This window comes from Trichosurus vulpecula, chromosome 8, assembly GCF_011100635.1.
Source record: "Trichosurus vulpecula isolate mTriVul1 chromosome 8, mTriVul1.pri, whole genome shotgun sequence".
NCBI classification, from domain to species: domain Eukaryota; kingdom Metazoa; phylum Chordata; class Mammalia; order Diprotodontia; family Phalangeridae; genus Trichosurus; species Trichosurus vulpecula.
The window spans coordinates 130,334,711-130,355,129 of NC_050580.1; the positions used below are offsets into that span (position 1 = coordinate 130,334,711).

At 41.2% G+C, this 20,419-nt stretch overlaps 1 protein-coding gene across 1 annotated transcript in view; it reads right to left on the reverse strand.

Annotated features, from left to right (window-relative positions):
* RGMA (repulsive guidance molecule BMP co-receptor a) overlaps positions 1-19,954 on the reverse strand; it is a 32,818-nt gene extending 12,864 nt beyond the window's left edge. Inside the window, exons 1-2 of the mRNA XM_036737268.1 lie at positions 19,825-19,954; positions 1,464-1,975 (exon numbers count right to left, since the gene is read on the reverse strand). Coding sequence (XP_036593163.1) covers positions 1,464-1,975; positions 19,825-19,906 — 594 coding nt within the window. The 5' untranslated portion in view covers positions 19,907-19,954. The remainder of the gene's footprint in view (positions 1-1,463; positions 1,976-19,824) is intronic.
* Positions 19,955-20,419: the final 465 nt, after the last annotated feature.

A 20,419-nucleotide genomic window follows, 5' to 3' on the forward strand; every position in this document is an offset into this window, starting at 1 on the left:
TGCCCAAAATATGTCCCCGTGGGCCACATGCAATCCGCAGTGAGATTTTACGCAGCCCACCTGTGGGTTTTAATTTTCATGAGTGGAAAAAATAAAATAATTTGCATGGAATGAGTGTTAGATTTTTTAATTCCATCACTCATAAATAATTTTCTTTGGTGTTTTAAAGAAGTATTACAGATGGAACATATCGCACAGAATTTTCAATCGATCTGTGGGATGCGTTCCGCCTGTACGATGTAGACTAGCACCTACATTTATACTGTTGTATTGTCACTTTGTTGTTTTGTGTTTGCTTTCGTGCTTTGCGCCTTCGCCTGTCATACTGATGACATGCATTCCCCCACTTTCTATTAGTGCACTCTTTTTTTTTATTCTGGGTGCGGCTCTCAAATAATTATTTTATTCTAATGAGGCCCTAAGGTAACCTAAGGTTGGACAGTCCTGTTATAGATGTATTGAATTCTTTAATATTTTATATAATCCCTGGGTAATTCTATAAACAAACCATTGTATTAGCTGAGAAATAGCTACCTCCCCTTTGTCTCTGTTTTTCTCTAAATTTCTTTTCCTTGCCATTTAAGAATAGCCAATGTTTTAAAAATTAAATCATACAAGAACAGCAACAATGAGCATCCTTGCTATTCCTCTGATTTTATAACATTCACCAATTTATGGCAGGGGTCAAGCAAGTGTCTCACCCCCAGAAACTACCATCAGGGCTGAGCAATGCTCATAGACTCCACTGACAGGCAGGCGTTAGTCATAGGTAGAAAGAGAAGAAAAAATAAATGGGGGTAAAAAGCAAATCATAAAAAGGGAAGAAGGAAAAAAGGAAAGGCTAAGGGAAAAAAGAGAAAGAGGACTTATTTCACAAATCAATTGGTATTTATGATCATACATGTATCATTTCTTAACCTGTCCTTGTGGCTAAAGGGGTGTGTGTGTGTGTGTGTGTGTGTGTGTACACATAAGTCTTTTAGACTGTGAGTTCCTTAGGTTCCAACACTTAAATTTCTGTGGATGCTCTACACTGCCTTTTAATCAATGCCTAATTAACTACTTGTTAATTTGATGAATGACTAAGAAGTTCACATGGGAATGGGAAGTGACATCACACTAATAATTGCTTCAGGTGGCACTTACTGGTATAAATACCACAGGTCGCTCATTCTTGGTCTAGCACTTAAAGTCTGGTGTGGATATTTGAAGCTCAGAATGGTAACAGTAACAGCAAAAGGTGTCAGTTTATTCTTGCAGGAGACAACGTTTGATGGTTCCAGGTAGGCTAATCTCAGTGCTTTTCTTCTCAACAAATTACCTATTTTCTTCCTTAGCTACTGGGGAAGGAGGTGGGGGTGGGGGAGAACTACTATGAAATAAGTTTTCTTAAGCCTGAGAGTTATCTAAAGCCATATAAAAGAGTTGGGGCTGTCCAGTTCCATGGTGCACAGTGACCTTACCTTGCTGGTCGCTGTAGCTGAAGATCCTGGTAGCACTGGAGTGTTGGTTACCTGCACATTCAGGTAATTATTGTCAATGAGAGGCCAAGCCCCTCGTACTTGGCAGGTCTGAAATCGGTCCGTGAAAGTTCTGAGGTGAGGGTCCCCAAACAACCCACAATGGGTATAGTTGGGGGCAGCTGAATGTTTATGAAAGCTTTTTTCATAGTGACAGATTTCTGGACTGTCTGACCGTTCCTGGCTGTCTCCTGGTGGGAGGGTTCGGAGACGGGGCTGTGAGGTGGGACCATTCTTGGAGCAATTGTGCTGGCTCATTAGGTCTTCTATGCCATGGACAGCTGAATGGTAGGCCAGGTCCCCTCTGCACGTACGGGCTGTGCGCCGGGTACAGTGAGAGTAAGCACGAAGAGCGGTGCAGAATTCAGGGGCGTCTTCAGATCCCGGGTAGTGAGTGCCTGATGTGGCCGTCAAGAACTCTGAGTTACACGTGAGGATCTTGCACTGAGAAGTGGCTGTTTAGAGAGTACAAATACATCACTATGGGGATATGTACAAGCCATGTTGCATTTTTTCCTTTCTAGGTTAGGAGCACAGCAATAATATTGCTGAACAGACCCAGCATTCCCTCATACCGGTAGAACCTTCTAACTGGATTTTGTCCCAATGCCAGGAAATATATTTTTCCTCTCTCCATTCTCATTCACCCCACAGCTGCACTCTTTCTTATTCGTCTTCACTGACCACAAATGGCCACTTTTTAATTGCTAAGTGTCACATAGAACATACTGGAAGTATGCGAAGTGTCCAGATTGCTAAGTCTCTTGGCCTCTCCAGTGAGCAATCTCCTCACCTGTAAAACTCTACTAGGAGGCACTGGAGTCAATCAGCTTGCCTGGCAATTGTATGGCTGCAAGGAATAACCAATAAAGGAATGCAGACATATATTGCTATATTTGTTGTAAATGCCACTAATAAAAGCTCACTAATATTGACCCACAAAGATATATTTCTGAGGGCAATTTCTGCAGCCTTTTAGTGGCAGTGTGGCAAACGCCCACACAGGAAGATGGAGATAGACGGTCTCCAGCCCTCTTATATTCATTTTGATCACAATTCCCAGGGTTGTGAGCAAAACACTTGGATCTCTCAGACTCATCCCTGGTGTTCAGATATGACTACTATGCTCTTGGATGTTACACTCCTGGTGCACAGAAATTCCTGTTTATAACCATTTATTTAATACCTATAAAAGGCAAAGCTCTTTCTATTTCTGTGTGTGTGTGTGTGTGTGTGTGTGTGTGGAGGGAGGGGGTGTGGGAGAATGTGCCCATGAATAAGACTCAGTCCCAGCTCTAAAGGAACTCATTATCTTGCACTATTTATCTTTTCTAAATGACACCATTAACCTAGAGAACAGGTTGTATGATATAGTGTAGCCAAGATACAGTAGTATTTTAAAGATCCAAAAATGCAGGTAGCCAAGGTTGGCGGGTGGGGGTGGGGAGGGAAAATGTACAAAGAAATCCACCCTAATAGCTATCGATCACCCGATCTCCTGTGCTAGCCACCTCAACACAATGCCTGTTCCAACAGCATAATTAATTCTGGGAGCAGTGTGTGCTGCCTGGTGATTCCTAGGGGCCCATTGCTTTCTTAGGATTAAGGAGAGATATGATATCACAGAAAATTGTGTGAAAAGGTCATAGGCCCATATGCTAATTGGCCAGTAACCTTGGGTACCAGCATCGGAAACAGATCAGCTCTGCTGATAAGCGACTCAGCCTTTCATGAAGGTGCTCAGGATCTCCTCTAATTACTTACACTTGCACACACTCTCACAAACATACACACAGGATATTGCTCCTAGGGCAGGATGTGTTATGTCTGGGAAGATGAGCCCATTCATTTCATCCCAATATTGCTAATACCACCACTGTTCACTAACCTAAGATAGTGTTAAGCTATAAGGGATACTTTGGTTATTTTGTTTCCCCAAGTGTAATCCCCCCAGTCTTGGTGAAACATAGTCACCAAATCTCAAGGCAAAAAAATTTCAGAGACTGTCTGCTCTAACCCCTATCTAAACAAGAATATATATCACCTGGCCCCTGACAGCCTTTCTAATCTCTTAACACATTATTCCCTCTATGCATGCTATGTTTCAGCCATATCGGCCTAGGTGCCAATGCTCACACACCTCTTCTCATCACATCTTTGTTCCTAAAAGCTTTTCCTCCTCACTTCTTCCTCTTGGAGTCCCTGGCTTCTTTCAAGACTCACTTTCTGTAGAAGGCCTTTCCTGGTTCCCTCAGCCGCTAGTGCCTTCCTGCCAAGGTTACTTTTTATCTGCTTTGTGTCTAGTATACACTTACATATCTATATCACCCTCCATAGAACATAAACTCCTTGAGGCCAAGGACTGTTTGGTTTTTGCCTTTCTATTCCAAGTAACTGGCACTGTGGTAGGCACTTAACAAATGCTTACAGACTCCTCTGGCAAGTAGTCATGTTACTTGAAGACCTCCAGTAAGGAGAAATCCATTATGTCCTAAGGTAATACATTCTATATCTGATTAGCACTGAATGTTGGGAGATTTTTCCTTATATCAAATTTAAGTATGACTCTTTGCAACATCTATTCATTGCTCCTAGGTCTAAGCATAATATCTGTCTTCAATGTGAAATCCTTCTGATTCTTAAAACAGCTGTCATGTGCCTATTTAAACCTTCTCTAGGCTTATAGATATCCCTAGTTTCTTCAATTGATCCTCACATGGGATAACCTTGAGGCCCCTATACCACTCTAGTCATCCTCCTCAGGACACTCTCTAGCTTAAAATATGGGATATGCTATGTCATTTGGCTTACAGACTAACTTAAACCTGACACATGCTACTTGGTAGACCCAAATACAGCTGTGATCCATTGACAGAACTATAAATCAGTCTGAAATATGTAAGTGAAATGCCACTGAGGCATTTCAGGAAGGCATCATAAACAAAGGAAGAATGGGAGAAGAGCTTAGGGTGAGTTCTGCTAAAACCCAAATGTAATTCCCTTGAGGTGGTGTACAGTCTAGTGCTCTTAACACTATATCCCCTCAGGATGGCACATTAGAGTTCTTTATCCAGCCTGCTAATGGTGGGAGTTCTACAGGGCACTCCCCTGAATATTCTTCTCTTCTCCCTTTATACCATTATGATTGGTGATCTCAATGAGCTTCCATGGAGTCAATGATCATCTCAAATCTGCTTCTCCAACCCTAACCTCTCTGCAGACCTCTACTGGATATACCAATTGGATGTCCTGTATACATATCTTGGCATGTCTATAACTGAACTCATTATCTTTCCCTCCAAACCCTCCTCTCGCTTAACTTCCCTGTTGCTGACAAAGTGAGAAATAGACCTGTGACTGGTTTAGTGAATTCCTACAGCTGACACTGAAATTCTATAGGCTAGGTTTGCCATGCAGCAGGAGGAGGCACCGCTGAGGGACATGTGTCATAAAACCTATCTTCCTTTTCTCTCTATGGCAAAAGGGAAATTGGTAGAGGTAAGGCTCTTATGTAAATGACTAAAAAATTGGGAATTCAGCTATCTTATTTGGGACCTAGAAAAAGTTGTCAAGTATGCCTTCTTCATTAAACTTTGACAGCATTTCCCTGTCTCTTAAGCACACAGTACTATCTCATCTCCAAGTTCAAAACAAACAAGAAATAAACTATATACAGAAATGACCTACTTTTCCCAGTGGCCTACATAGTCAAAGAGTCATAGATCCAAGAGATGGAAGGGACCCTAAAATAATATAACCTCTCAATTTACAGATGAAGAAACTGAGACCCAAAGGAGTTGACTGGCCGCAAGTGACAGGTATTAAGAGCAAGGGTCAGGATTTGAACTCAGGTACTCTGACTATAAACTCAGTATTCTTTCCACTGAACCATGATGCCCCCATTTTTCACCTGTAGGGAAGTGGCTTCAAAATTTTATTTTTGTCTGGATTCATTTCATCGGTGTGGGCGAGTCCCAGTTTTCCTCCCCTAATGATCTGCAGCTCTTCTGTAACTTAGTAGTCTTTGAGAGTTGCCTGTGACATTTAGAGTTAATGGACTTGCATATAGTCACATAGCTGGTATGTATCAGAGGCAGGTCCTCAGTCATGGTCCACTAGGGCCTCAGAGAGGATGAAGTAAAGGAAGGCAGTGGTGTTCAACATATGGGAAATGGAGATTCACTTATACCCTTTGTCCCATTTCTGCATCCTCTTCTTTGGGGCTACACCCATGATAACAACTTGTTCTTTCTCCTTTACTGGCCTCAGTACTTAGCGAACAGAGTAGACCTGTTTCAGGTTTGCAAGATCATGCAATATAGTTCTTTCAGCATCACTGGTCAAGCCCCTTCCTGGTCATGTGTCTCCACGTGACCAGTTCAATATGATAATTGTTTGGGCTATATGGTTTCCATGATGACCTGCCTTGGCAGCCTGTTGGCAATCTTCGCCTCACAACTTCACCTTCATCAGAGAGAGGTGTTGTGCCAACTCTCACTCCTCTCCCATGATGATCTTCCTCAGTTCTCCTCCCACCTTTTCTACTGCAGAAGCTTATCACGTCAAAGTAGAACTTATTTGAAATGAGGCCAAAGAAGCATGTTTATTCAATTGTATATAATCTATTTCCCAGCTTCTCTCAATAGATCTGTTTTATAACTAGCAATGACCTAGACCTGAAATTATTTCCTCTGCTCCTGTTGCTCAGGGGTGATGGGATCTGTAGGGAGGCAATGAGGCCCTTATTCCTCTGCTTCAAGAGCCTTCACCTCACCCACCATTCTCCATTATGCAACTTTCCCAGGGGTTTCTACTACTTTTCCTGGCCCTGAGGGCCCATCCAATCCATCTGTATTGCCAAATATTGGCTTGGCTTTCTCTCATATCATTCCTTCTACCTGGTTGGAGCTAAGATTGCTCCATTCCCACATTTCAAGATGTTCGGAAATAACCAATTCTCCAAGGAATTACCTCTGAAGGAGCACAGTTAAAAATCTGCCAAAGGCAGATTTCCGCAGGACTGCCTTTTCACCCTGTTAATCATAAAAATTAATAGCCTCTTGGTAATGTAGGTACCATGGAGTGATACTTCCACTTGTCAAGAGAGAAAAAGATTATTTTCAATTTCAATACAGAGAAGAGAACTATACACATAACCCTCAACAAGCTCTGAAAGCTGAAGGGTCTGGATAGAGAAGGTCATGTATGCATTGGTTTATGTAGTCTTAGAAGTCCCTGATAACCTTTGTTTGTTTTTTAAATTAACAAACTGCAACATATATTGATCAGGACATGACACTTGCATTATGAAAGATAACACAGATATACAATAAAAAGTCTTTGTCTTTAATGAACTTTTGTAGGGGAAAAAACAGAAATAAGGGATCTCAGTCAAAGCAGAGGGTAGATGACTTAAGGAAAGGACTGAAAGCATTCAAATACAGTCTATCTGGGGGAACTTTAGGTAGGCCAGATCAGATGGAGTACAGGCTTTGCATAAGGCAATAGAAAGGCATTGTTTATTAAAGTCCATGGGACTTGGAGACTGGATGAGATGGTTGAAAGAGATGGAGGAGCCAAAAATCACACCAAGATTTCTTGTATAGATAGATAAAAGGCAGCAGGGTAGTGTCCTGGCCTTGAAGTCAGGAAGAACTGAGTTCAGACACTTAATAGCTGTGGTCTCCTAGGCAAGGTCACTTAACCTCTGATGGCCTCAGTTACTTCATCTGTAGAATGGGGATGACAGCACCTATCTCCCAGGGTTGTTGTGAAGACAAAATGAGAGTATTTTTGAAGCTCTTTGTAAACCTTAAAGGGTTTTATAAATGATGGCTAACAAAAGCAATAATGGTATGTTTAACTGACATGCAGATATCAGAAAGAGTTGACTTGGGATGGGGCATGGGGGGCAAATGATAAGTTCAGTTTTAGAGATGATGGATTTGAATTGCCAGTAGAAATCCAGGTGGAAAGGAGGTAGCTGGAAATGAAGGCTTGGCATTTGCCTGAGCGGTTGGAGCTAGCTATATAGATTTGGGAGTTATTCACATAAAGGTGATAGTTGGAGCCATGAGTATGTCTTGCACATAACAGATATTCAATAAATGTTTACTAGATGACAAGCTTCATAAAGGCAGAAACTATCTTGTATAAACTTTTTACCACCCCCAGAGTTCAGCACAGTATTCTTCACATAACAGGCACTTAACCAGTATTTGTTGTTGAAATATTTGCTAAATGAATGAATGGAGTGGATGAGATCTTCAAGGGAAGGATTCTAGGGAAGGCAGAGCAGAGCTGAGGAGAGAACAATGGGGAATATCTACATTTAGGGAACAGGAAGAAGGATCATCAAGGAGATAGTGAATTGTAGGCTGGCAAATCAGAACAGTGAAACAATCCTTTAATTAGTTAAGTAAGGAGATTAGCAGCCTTTCTATTGTTACTTTCTGAGGCCCATATAAATGATCACTTTACGTCTCAGGGTCCTTCACCCTTTGGAAGCCAAGATCTATCAATCAACTCATATACTTTTCAAAACAAAGCCACAAAAGATACAGAGGGAAGAATATTTTTCTATTCTCAAGGCATCTCAAAGCGTTTCATAAGTTCTTCAAATATATGCTTATGTTGTACCACCTGGTACCAATAATAAAGTTGTAGATGCTAAGAACTATCTGTATTTTTGATTTGTTAAGTATAGTGCCTAGCATAGCATTAGATGGATGTAGGCATGAAAGATAAGCTGCTAATGCCAGTGGTCATGTTGCCAAGTTTGGGGGGGGGTCCTATCCCAGTCCAAGACCCTGAGCTTCACATAGTGATATGTCCAAAAGTGACAAAATATGCCAAAACTCTAGTTAAGGCTTTGGAAAGGTATGTAGTGAGTCACAGGTAGGCGAGAAAAGAATGTATATCACATTCTATCAACCACTGGAAAAAATAACCAAGTCCATTTCTATAGGTTAGGGGTCAATAGCATCTTCTTTGCCCACAAAGGACTCTGTGTTCCATGATGGAATTCTTGAGGGAATGGGCAGATCAGGAACTCTACCAATTTATCAGAAAAAAGATACAGATTCTCATCCACAGAGAACAAAGAACTTCCATACCTTTTTCTTATTTGCAGAAGATACGCTAAGAACTAGCTAACTTCCCCAGTCCCCAATTTCCTTCCATAGATTCTTTTCCTGTGTTCTGGGTCCAAAGTTCCTATTATTCTAAACCATTTTGCACAGTTACCTCAAACATTTAGGCCCACATTTTATGACTTTTCTTATGACCTGTGAATTACAGTCATATCCCAAACCCTTCTTGAGAACACCATCTTTGAGTAGGAGTTACCCAGAGGCATTCTCAATTCAAAGTGCTTACAATTTCTGATGTGCTACATACTAATAAATACTTTGTGCTTTTGTACCCAGAAGACTTTGGAAAGCCTTTTGTTTCCTCAAATTGCTTTGAAGTGGAAGCATGGGTGACTCTCATTTTTACAGATGGGGAAACTGAGGCTCAGCAAGGTATACTGATTTATACAGGGCTACTAGTTATAGGGGCAGAATTTAGGGCTCTTGCTTCTTTGCACATTCCTTTCTCCCTTGGGCCATAGCTTTTCCTTCCTCCTATGGATACATACACAGCTCTTATCAATGCTAGGCTAATGGGAGGTTGCTCCTGAGGTTAGCCAGGGCAATGACTGAGAATTAAGTTTTTAAAACAGGGTATAATTGCTGAGGAGCCTTTCTCTCATCCGTAACAGGCAGCTGCATTCTGTTTTTCAGCCCCTCTCTTTGCCTTGAGTGTCCCTACATCACTGGCCTCAGGCTCTTCAAAGTTTGGTAGCTCTATGTAAGACTGGTTGACCATCTAAGGAAAATAGCTTTTGGCTTCAGCCACTTGACAAAGAAACTTTTAGAGTGAAGGTTCTTCACCTGGTGTCCATGAACTTATTTTTTTAAAAAAACATTTTAATAACTGCATTTTAATCTAATTAATCTTCTTTATATAATCCTGCACATATTTCATTTTATGAATGTGATTCCCAGTCCCAGACTGACAAAGGCAGCCATGACACAAAAAAGGTTAGGGGAGACTAAAAAAATGTATAAAATATTTGAAACTCTAAAGGAAAAAACTCTTAATACTATGTAATCTAACCTGAAGCTTTCTTGAATTCTGTGAGATGCAAAGGTCTAACAGGGGAAAGTGAAGAAAAGGTGGAAAATTAACAGATCATTTTGTATCTTTTATATAAAAACCTATGAGCTTGAGAGACTATGATTTCGAGTACCTTCTCAAAATCCTAATCATTGCTTTAAAATATAGAGAAACATGGTCAAGTTCACTGTGGAATATCAATTGACCATATTCATGATAGATGATATAGAAGGTGCTTTCCAGCCCCAGCAATAAAATTCTTTGATTCTTTGTCTACCATGTTACACAAAAAAGCAAAGAACTTCAGACCGAGAAGGGACTTGGAGATCATCTATTCCAACTTCCCAATTTATGGAGATGAGTAAATCTAGGCCCAAAATAGTGAAGTGATTTTGACCAGGGCTGTACAGTTAGTGTCAGAGTTAAAACAGAACCCACATTTTCTGACTCCCAGTTCATTCCACCATATTGCCAATTCCCTTCTCCTTCTTTAGCTCCTTCGATAAAGTTCTCTCCTAGCTCTCTTCTACCTTTGCATAATTTTTTTCTCATTTGTACTTATTTTTTTAGCAGGGCAATTGGGGTTAAGTGGCTTGCCCAAAGTCACACAGCTAGTACATGTGTCAAGCGTCTGAGGCTGGATTTGAACTCAGGTCCTCCTGACTCCAGGGCCGGTGCTCTACTCACTGCACCACCTAGCTGCCCCCCTCATTTGTACTTATAAACCAGAGATGTTTCAGGGGACCGTAAAAGGACTGTTCTTTATTAGTTATTAGTCTTCTACACTACTTATTACATCCCCTGTTTGATTTAAACTACTTGAAGAAAAAAGAAGACATATTCCATTTTCCTGATTTCTTACTTATTATTATAGGCTACATATTGGCAATAACATATCATACGAAATGCAGGCCCTTCTTCCTACTTTCTCTTCTTCACCCCCTGCCTACCCCAGAACACAACCTACCAAGTATATAACCTGTTTTACTTATAATCATGTTCTTAGTAAAAGAATGACAATAAAAGTGAGCATTAGAGAAAATTATTTTTAAAATGAATTAAGTATCTTTATTTGAATCAAGAAATTTTAAAAAATTGACAACATATTTACATGAAATTTTTTTCATCTATTTGTGTGTGTGTGTGTGTGTGTGTGTGTGTGTGTATGTGAGAGAGAGAGAGGGGGAGAGGGGAAAAGGAAAGAGAGAGAGGGAGAGAGAAAAAGAGAAGGGGCGGGGGAGATAGAGAGAGAAGGGGAGAGAGAGGGAGAGAGAGAGGGGGGAGAGAGGGAGAAAGGGAGAAAGGGAGGGAGGAAGGGAGGGAGGGGGGGAGGAGAGAGACAGAGAGAGAGAGAGAGAGATATCTTTTAAAAAGATCTCATTTTAGGGATATAGCTTTTATCTGGCTGCCTACATTCAGGCCAATTGGGTAAGTACTCTTCACCGACAAGAAGGCAAACAGCAGGCTTACATTTATCAACCCCTGCCTAACAATGATATTCCCTTAGTCTTGGAGGAACCCCATTGCTTTTTTTTTTTACCCCCAAGTCCTAAAAGTCTTAGTGTATTTCAAACTGTAAAAGCTCGTATGTGTGAAAGTTTAGCCTGAATATATGTATAACAAATGCAATAGACTATGTAGCCTTCTTGTGAATTAATGTTTCACTTCTCTCATTTAGGTGCAAATAAGACCTACCCGGTCTTTCTAATTATCTGGACGATGGCAGGGATGGAGGGAAATAACAATATAAGTGAGTGATTAATTCTTTAAATAGTTACCAAATGCCTTTCAGAAACAGAAATTGGTGGAAGAAGGGGTGCTCAGAAAGCTGGCTATACTGACCCAGTCACGATGAAGATATTTGTTCATCACTGTAGCAAGAGCTGCTTTCAGAGACCGCCTTTGAACTGTTAATCAAGCACAATCTTTTGCAATAATAGCCTGATTATTATTGCCTTGTTTGCATAACAAAGAAGCCCAATAAAACTTATTTCACTGTGCACAGAGGGGGTGTGAAAGATCAACTCTGAGAAAGGAGTCTTAGGAATTCCAAAAACTACTCCAGAGCCACAACTCAGGAATAAAGACAATGCAATTTGCCATCAAGAAAAGCCCAACAGACCAATAAATTACCCATGTGCAAAGGGATTAGATCTGGTTTCAGTTGCATGTTAGGAGGAGGTAATGAGGAGAGAGAAAGAAACTTGCTTCTCTTAAAGTGGCAGAATTTATTTTGAATACAAACCTCAGAATGCAAATTCCTTTTGCCTAAACCATTCTACAGCATATTCCTTCTCCAATCAATCAACAAATATTTACTGAATGCCTACTATGATAAGGCAGTGTTCAGAATGCGAAGTCACACAAAATACGGTCTCTGTCCTTGGTGAGTTTACAAAATAAGGCTACCTAATAAAATATTTTTAAAAAATATTTTAAAAAGCTTAAGTGACATGTCACTAGTAATAAACTTACGTGTTCACAGCATGTAGAGAAGGAAGAAGCATAGCTAGCTGGGTTATTCAGCAAAAGCATCTCAGAGAAAGGAGATGGCGATGGGGAAATTTTCAAAAGATGGGATGGAAACAAAATGAATCAAAGCTCAAAGGTGAGAAAGCACAAAGTATTCTTGGGCACTGACTAGAACAAAGGATTCATGTTAATAAACAGTGGGAAATAAGGTTGGAAGGGTAGATGAAGGCCAGACTGTAAAAGAACTGAATGCTGGCTAAGGAATTTGGGTTTTATTTGGTAAGTACTGGGGAGCTATTGAAGATTTTTTTTTTCATGTGGGAAATTACACGATCATAGTAATGTTTATCTGGATTTCCTTTCCCTATATTAAGAAGTCACCTCTAGTAATATTGGATTACAGAGTGGCTGAAAACTCTTCTTCTAAATTCACAGATTTAGACTGGAAATAAAAAGGGACTAAGATGAATGCTTTCTATGGGTCTCATAGTTTAATATCTTCAAGTTATTTTGTGCAGGCTACTACAAATGGCAAACCATCGCAAGAAATAATATCCTAAATGGAACACAGAGGAATGCGTCTTTCCCAATACAGCAATGGCCCTGGGGCCTTAGGAGCCAAATCATCCTAACAAAAACTCAGGCAAAGTGCTTTCCTCATCATGACCCTCTAAGGTAATATAAGGATTATTATCCTTATTTTTTTTTGGAGGAGGAAACTGAGATGCTGTGCAGTTTAGTCACTTCTTTGTGTTCATATAGCCAGTAACTGTCTAAAGTAGAATTCAAATCAAGGGCTCCTGACTCCAGGTCTTTTCCTCTCATCTATTTGATGTTCAGGCAGGCTGGAAGTAGGGTAGATAACCAGGGAAACAAACTCTTTTTTCTCCTATTCCCTGTTCTTAATTCCTAACCTCAATGATCTGATAGTTGTACTGAAAAGAAGTTAATGGAATGCACACTTTATATCACTTCCATGGCAGAAGCAGTGATGATCGGTTTTTTACATCTTCTCTAAGTCAGAGATTATTGACACTGATTGGCCCTAAAGACCCTTTGCTGTTCTTATTCCTCAGGTCTGTGCACACTACACTAAAACTTTCAAGAAACTTTTGCTGTCAACCATCTTGACAGAGAGTTCCTATGACCCAACATCTAAGTGTTAGACATCAGGTCTAAAAAGAAATGCAACTAGAAGACTGAATGCTTTCTCTGTAAGTGCTGACCAGGTGTAGCAGACACTGCCTCAGTTGCTTATCACAGACCCAATCTTGATCAACTCTACATTCTCCACCTACTGGCTGAGAATCAACACTACTAATGATTTCTGACACCCCAGTGATTCCATTTGGGATTTTCAAAGTTCTTAACAACTGGCCTAAGGCTGGGTTGGGGGCGGGGGGAAGAAAGACGATCTTTTTTCTTAGTGAATCTTATTCAAGGGGTTGGGGGATGGGAATAGATAGGGGTAAGGGAGGGTTAAATTTCTGCTGTGTGGCTCCCTAATAAGAGCATGCAGAATAGGCTGAATGGCATTTAACATGACAAGGCACGACCAAACAACCCCATCCATCAAACCCATCCAATACTCTGGAGACCAACCACCTCTCAGCCTGGATTCCCAGACATTGTTGGGCTCTGGCTACCACAAATGACAAATCATTGAAGAAATGATATCCTAAATGGAATAAAAGAGAACACAGCTTTCCAAATCTGCCAAACAGCCATGAGTCGGAGTGGGGGGCAAAGAAACTCAACTAAGAGCAGAGCCTAGGACTGTCCAAAAAATTTTCTTCTCAACACGGAGAACCCTAAGCTGGAGCTAGAGCTTGTCTGAGGGGTGGAGGTGAACTCTCTTGCTACAGGGCAGCTGTGAAGATGGTAGGTGGTTGAGCTGCCCCTCTGTTCTATCACAAGAACATCTGAGGGGGGAAAGGTTATTTTTCAAGTTTGTGGACCGTTCAAAAAGCTCACAGGCAGGTAATATTAATAATACTTTCACAGGGGGACTACTGTAAAGAGTGACCCTCTCATCTTGCATCTGAGGCACTCCCCTATGTTACCTACCTTCAACCCTAAACATGTATGTGAGAATTTGGGGCTCACTTGCTTAGTTGTGTCATCTTAAAAGCCATTTGATCTGGCACCCTTGTACCTACATTTGCTTCTCGTTCCCAACCATATATGATAGAAGAGTAGCAGAACCTCCACTGCTGCCGCAATACTCAGAATTCATTGTGCACAATGTCAATCAAACAATTTAGTAAGGCCTACTGTGTGGCAAACATTGTGGGTAATCCTCAGCAGAAAGGCCAACAGTGCCTTTGTTTTTATCAGGGCCACGATGAGAGAAATATTATTTTAATAAGCATTTTGGTCATTTTAATACTGGACTAAATGGTACACAGAATGAATAAATAAGCAAAACCCAAAGGACGTAAATCTAATTGAGACAAATTTGCACAACACATTCTTGCGAATTCGGGTACTATCTTATCTGTGGGTGGAATCTTCTTTTTTGTGTTATAAGGCCAAACTGTGGCTTTGGGGTAGGAAGGTACTAGGAAGCTAAATCCCAGGAAAATTTTCTAAATCCCTCCTCTCCCATTCAATTCATTTCCCCAACCCCCCACCTATTATAATTTCTTACCAATTCTCAAGTCTTAGATATCTTATAACTCAAAATCAATTAACTGTTAGTTCATCTTTTCTCTGAATTTGTCTATTTCATGCCTGCTACTTTAAAGTGTAAAACGCTTTCTGTCTTCAACATTTCATCTCCAAGTTAGACGGTGAGTTCAAAACTATGTTAGGCAATTAGAGAATAATTTAGTGTTAAACTAATTATAAGCACAACAGTTTATAGGCAGGAGTGGAGACTTTAGCTGAGCTTTAAGTGAAACATACAACTTGGATAAAGAGAGAGAACTGCATTTCAGGCAGAGGGAACATTGACAAAGGCAGAAACAAGGTAGCTGGGATTCAGAACCTTGAGAGTTTTGCAAGATGGATGATGATAATCAGTTTCCTTTTGGACCTGGTGAGTGTATACCATCTGTTAGAATGCTTACCACATCTGAGGTACTCACAATCGTTCACTGATGACTGTTCTCTGCTTCAATGTCCGTCACACTTTCCCAGACACACCATTTACTTAGGTTTCTACCTTTGTGCCTACACGTACCATACTGCAACTCAATCCCACAACCCTTCCAGTTAGAGAGACTGCAATATCCTCACAGTCAAACCTCTCTGTCTGACCTCACTATTAGGTCCTGACTGTCTGCAGAAATTTGTTATTATACCCCCTGCAAGCTGCATGTAGCTGGCAGTAGTGTACAAAGTAGTACTATGGATGTGCTTCAGGGAGTTTGTATTGCATAGGAAAAAGGTTCTTCTGCTGTGTTTTGAACATCTGGTTTTGCAATTGAACATAATTTAATACTACCCTTTGCTATATAAACAAACTCCTTCTGGGGTAGCAGTGATTTGGTAAGTGGGTTTTTTGGAGTACACAGTCATCTTAAGTAGTAGGACTATCCAAGCATCTCAGAGTCAGAATCCAGCTCTTGCCTGGTGTGATTCCCCTCTCCAACACCCCTGTGATAAGTAAGAGTTTCCTCAGCCTCTGCTTGAAGAGCTCCAGTGACTTGAAAAGACTTACCTCCCAAAGCAGCTCATTCCATATCTAGACAGTTCTAATTGTTTTTTTTTTTGTTTGTTTGTTTTTTTGCAGGGCAGTTGGGGTTAAGTGACTTACCCAAGGTCACACAGCTAGTATATGTATCAAGTGTCTGAGGTCACATTTGAACTCAGGTCCTCCAGACTCCAGGGCCAGTGCTCTACTCACTGCACCACCTTGGACAGCTCTAATTGTTAAGGATGCCATTCTCCATAATGAGACTGGGTCTTTAACTTTTATCCTACCACCAGTCCTAGTTCTGCCTACTGAGACTAATCAGAACAAGTCCAGTGGTGCTACTATAGAGAAGCCATGCTTCAGTGTGCCTCAGCTTCCCCACAGAGAACTAACATTTCTAAAAATACTTGGAGCTGAGAGGGCAGAGGGAAACTGAAGACCATTTTACAGTGTAAAGAATTAAACATGGATCCAAGAATATGGATTGTACCAATACTCACTAGATTCCTGTTCTAAACTTTTATTATTTAATGTAAAGGTCATGTTAGTTTTTAAAACTTAGGGACAGTGACAGGACCTGTGATTTAATTGGCATAGGGAACTCCCATATTCTATTTTCCTTTAGTCAGTACAGGTCAGCCCTTTCTGTGCAATTTGTTGCTTGTTGTTCTAGAGCCTTTAGAGGTTAAGTGATGTGCCTGGATTTTGAAGACAGTATGTAGCAAAGTTGGAAGACTCTAGAGTTGGAAGACCCAGGTCCTCCTGGCTTTAAGGCTGTCCCCCTAGACACTATAACATTCAGCCTCTCAAATTTAAAATATGAGAACTTGTTATTTAGTATAATTAGTTCTTAATGAAAGAAGAGAACACTGGTGCTGGATAAGACTGGGTAAGTATGGGTGGAAGCAAAGACATTTTCATCTACCCAACTGTGTCTAGTGTAATTTGTACACCTATGAGTCTAATTCTTGTATCCATATACATTTATTACACCTTTCAAACTTATTCTTTTGGCTACCTTTGTCTGAATTTCTACCTTAGGGCCAATGTCCTTTCTACTTTAGGGTCACTTGTAACAGGAAGGTGGAAGATGCAAAACTATGTGGAGGACTGGGGGGCGGGAAAGTTTGTACTTTGTTCACAGGGCTTTCATGAAACCCAATCTTCCAAACCCCAGCTCTTCTCCCCTCAGGCTTCAAACTCCTGACCTGTAGCCTTCCTGACACAATTCCAAACCCTGCCCTCTCCTAAGCCAATGACGTAGAACAATGCCAAGAATAAGAAACTTTGTCTTTTTTGTGCCGGAAATTAGCCACCCAATTCCTCTCATTAAATAAACCAGCCTTTTGACCAAGGTCTCCTGATAATGATAAATTCAGAACCCCCAGGTTTTTTGGTTCTTAGATTTCCACAGCTCAGTCATCAGTAATGTGGGCACCTTTGGCTTTATACAGTTGTTAAAGGCCTCAAATAGGGGGAAAAATAAAACAAAAATTACAGGAAAGGAACAGAAAAGCTATCTGTAATATTTGCCAGGTTTTAGTTATTAATTTTGGAATATAAGAGAAATGGTATGTTTCAGAACAATGATAAAACCAAATTAAAAATTAGAAAATTCTCAACCACCTTCTACCAACATAAAAAACTCCCACTCTCCCTTACGCCATTCCTTGAGTATTGTCACAACCACAAAACTTTTTGCCACCTTTCCCTATCTCCTTGACCAGGACTTTAATAAGTGCTGTCACTTTAAGAGTTTGGAAGGTGTTGTTTTAACAGCCTCTAAGCCCCCCTTCTCAATTTCAGCTTAGAGCTGAGATCACATCCCCCACTGCAGCTAAGAGACAAAAGCCATTTATCAACCTATCTGATAAACTTCCAATGGGCTGGATCTTTATCGAGACTAAACTGCCTAGATGCATGTGAACTACAAACTTCTACTTCTGAGAAAGGAGCACTTAAAAAAATACGAGCTAACCGTCTTTCTCATCTTTTGGCAGGGAATTAAATCACTTTCTTTTTGTAGACCCTGGGGTATGGGTGGGGGGAATCGTGCCCTCAGAAAAAGAGGGCCGTCCAGATCCTTAGAGAACAGGGCACTGATTTTATTCAACAAGGAATACATAGGAATTGGCGGAGCAGGGGCAGAAGTTACTTTGGGGCACTGACTTTCAAAATTGGGTCCATACAGGGCATCTAGCCCATCTTTACAGCCAAGCTTTCTTAAATGAGTCTGGCTTTAGGAAATAGGTTGAAACTCCATCTCAGTCTTGTGCCACCTCTAAGGGGAGTACATCTGTTGTATGAGTCGAAGGAGAAGGAAGAGAATAGGGGTGGGGTGGAGTGGGGTGTACTGATTACACTCCCATCTCCCCAACCCCCACTTGAGATGAAGCACATGGAGTGTGCAATACTGTGGCCAGCTAGCTACAAAGAGTCTGGATTTCCCAGTTTTGCCAGTTCCTTGAAACATATTTGGCTGATGAGGAGAAAAACAAAACAAAACAAAAAAAAACCCAAGAGCCTAATATCAAGTTCTTTCTTGTACAGTATTTAACTCTGATCTTGAAGCAGAGGCAGTAGAAAGCAGTTATGCTGCTTAGAAATGCATCTGACCTCAAAAGCTCTTAAGAAAACTTTTTTTTTTTCCAGGGGGGAGTAGGTAGGTAAAGAAACAAGAACTAAAACATCACAATGAATCTGAACAGCCCCTATATTTGGATGCCAATGCTTTCTGTTTGTATTTTTAGCAAGAGAGAAATGAGCATTAAAAAAGTTTAGCTAGAGCGCTCAAGCTCTGAACAACATGTGGCAAAAATGAAATAAAGTTTTATGAAACATTAAAAAGAAAACAGACTCTGGGATTTAAGTTTCGTGCTTTTTTTTTTCTCAAAGGAAAAAAAAAAGCGGTAAAGAAACCGGAGAGTTTGGGAAGGAACAAATCCCCCTCTGTGGAGTTGGTCTCCCTTCCCCCAACAAAAACAAGAGCTCAGGGCTCGGAGGAATTTGAAGGCAGGGATCTGCCAAAAACATTGTGAAAAACTATGGGGGATTCATTGGAAACAGATGGGCTTTTTCAGCTTTAATTCTGAAATTCTCTCCCTTTCTGACACAATAAAAACAAACAGGGGCAACTCTAAATGTTATCAAACAAAAAGATTAGCCTGTTTTTAGCTGAGTCGGTAACCTCTCTGAATGGGCAAGTGTGTGTGAGGGGAGAATGCAGGGGCACTGAGGTGTGTGGTTTGAACGGCGATATTGGGACACAGGGAAGAACACATGGAAGAAAGAAATCTAAGGTGTCTACTGTAGACCTACGCTGTTTATTTCTGAGAGGGCTCCCAAAGCTAGAGCAGAGGCATCTCCAGAGTTTTCTAATTTGAGTTGAAGGGTGAGTACCCCACAGAGGTAGTGCACACATAAAATCTCCTCCATACCATTCAGACCAACGTCTCATGGCAAAGATGAATCAGGAAAACAGAGTTAATCAGCATATGCCACTTTATTTTCTAGAATGATTACAAAGCTCCCTTCTACTCCCCCCCAAATTGGGGGAACTTTCAAACCACAACCTTGCTTCCAAAACTGAGACAGAAAATATTAGATTGTATATTTTCTTGTTTCTGTCACTATTAAAACCCAATTTCTCAAAACATCATCCAAAGGTTCTTACTCTTCTCAGTGCATTACGCACTGATCTCAGTCAGGGAGAGTTGTTTTTCCCCATCTTACAATAGCAGGGCTATGCTCCTTCCCAGAGCTAGCTCTCTCCCTATCCATAAGAGGATCATCTATTTCCTTCTCTGAATAACTAATGTATAAGAAGTATGGGGAAAGATATGCAGGAGAGAATTGGAGAGAAACAAAGACTAAGGGGAGAAGAAAAACAGACTATTGAGAGTGTTTAGAAAGATTAAGCTCCACCAACTAGCTAGTTTTCAAACATGTGGCAAACTGCTGCAGGAGGGCCCGGGAAACTGCTAGGCTCGGGACAGTCTCCATCTACCATCCTGCAAAAGCATTCTTTCTTACCTGCAGGGAAGATGCAGAGAAAGACAGCGAGGGTCTGCAAGAATCCCAGGGCTGTAGGTGCTGCCCCTCTCCCCATACCCATCCATCCAGCTCGGTCTTTTACCACTATCCTCTCCCTGGAAGAAGAGCTTTTGTAAAAAAAAAAAAAAAGGAGAAAAAAAAGGAAAAGAAAAAATAAGTCACTCAGCAGAAAAAGCCAAGACTTGCTCCTCCACCAGGAGCAGCAAGCCGAGGAGGCTCCAGTCCACCTCAGCTGGTACTGAAAGATTGGAGATTTTCTCCCTCTTTCCCTCCTCCTCCTTCCCTACCCCTTCCTCCTCCCCCTTTCTCCACCCCCTCCTTCTCGCCGTCTCCTCCCTCCCCCCCTTCTCCCTCTCCCCCTCACTTCATCCCTCCCCCTTTCACTCCCCCCTTCCCAAACAGTCCAAACCACCATCAATCATTTCAATTCCCTTCCAATGTCTACAGGGCTCTTCCTTTCCCCAAGCCTCCACCCATTCAGAGCTGGTGCCCCGCCCCCTAGCACTCCTGTTACATGGCGCAGAAAGCAGCAATCCAGGCCCCCGGGTGGGAGGCTGGAAGGGGGCGGAGGAAG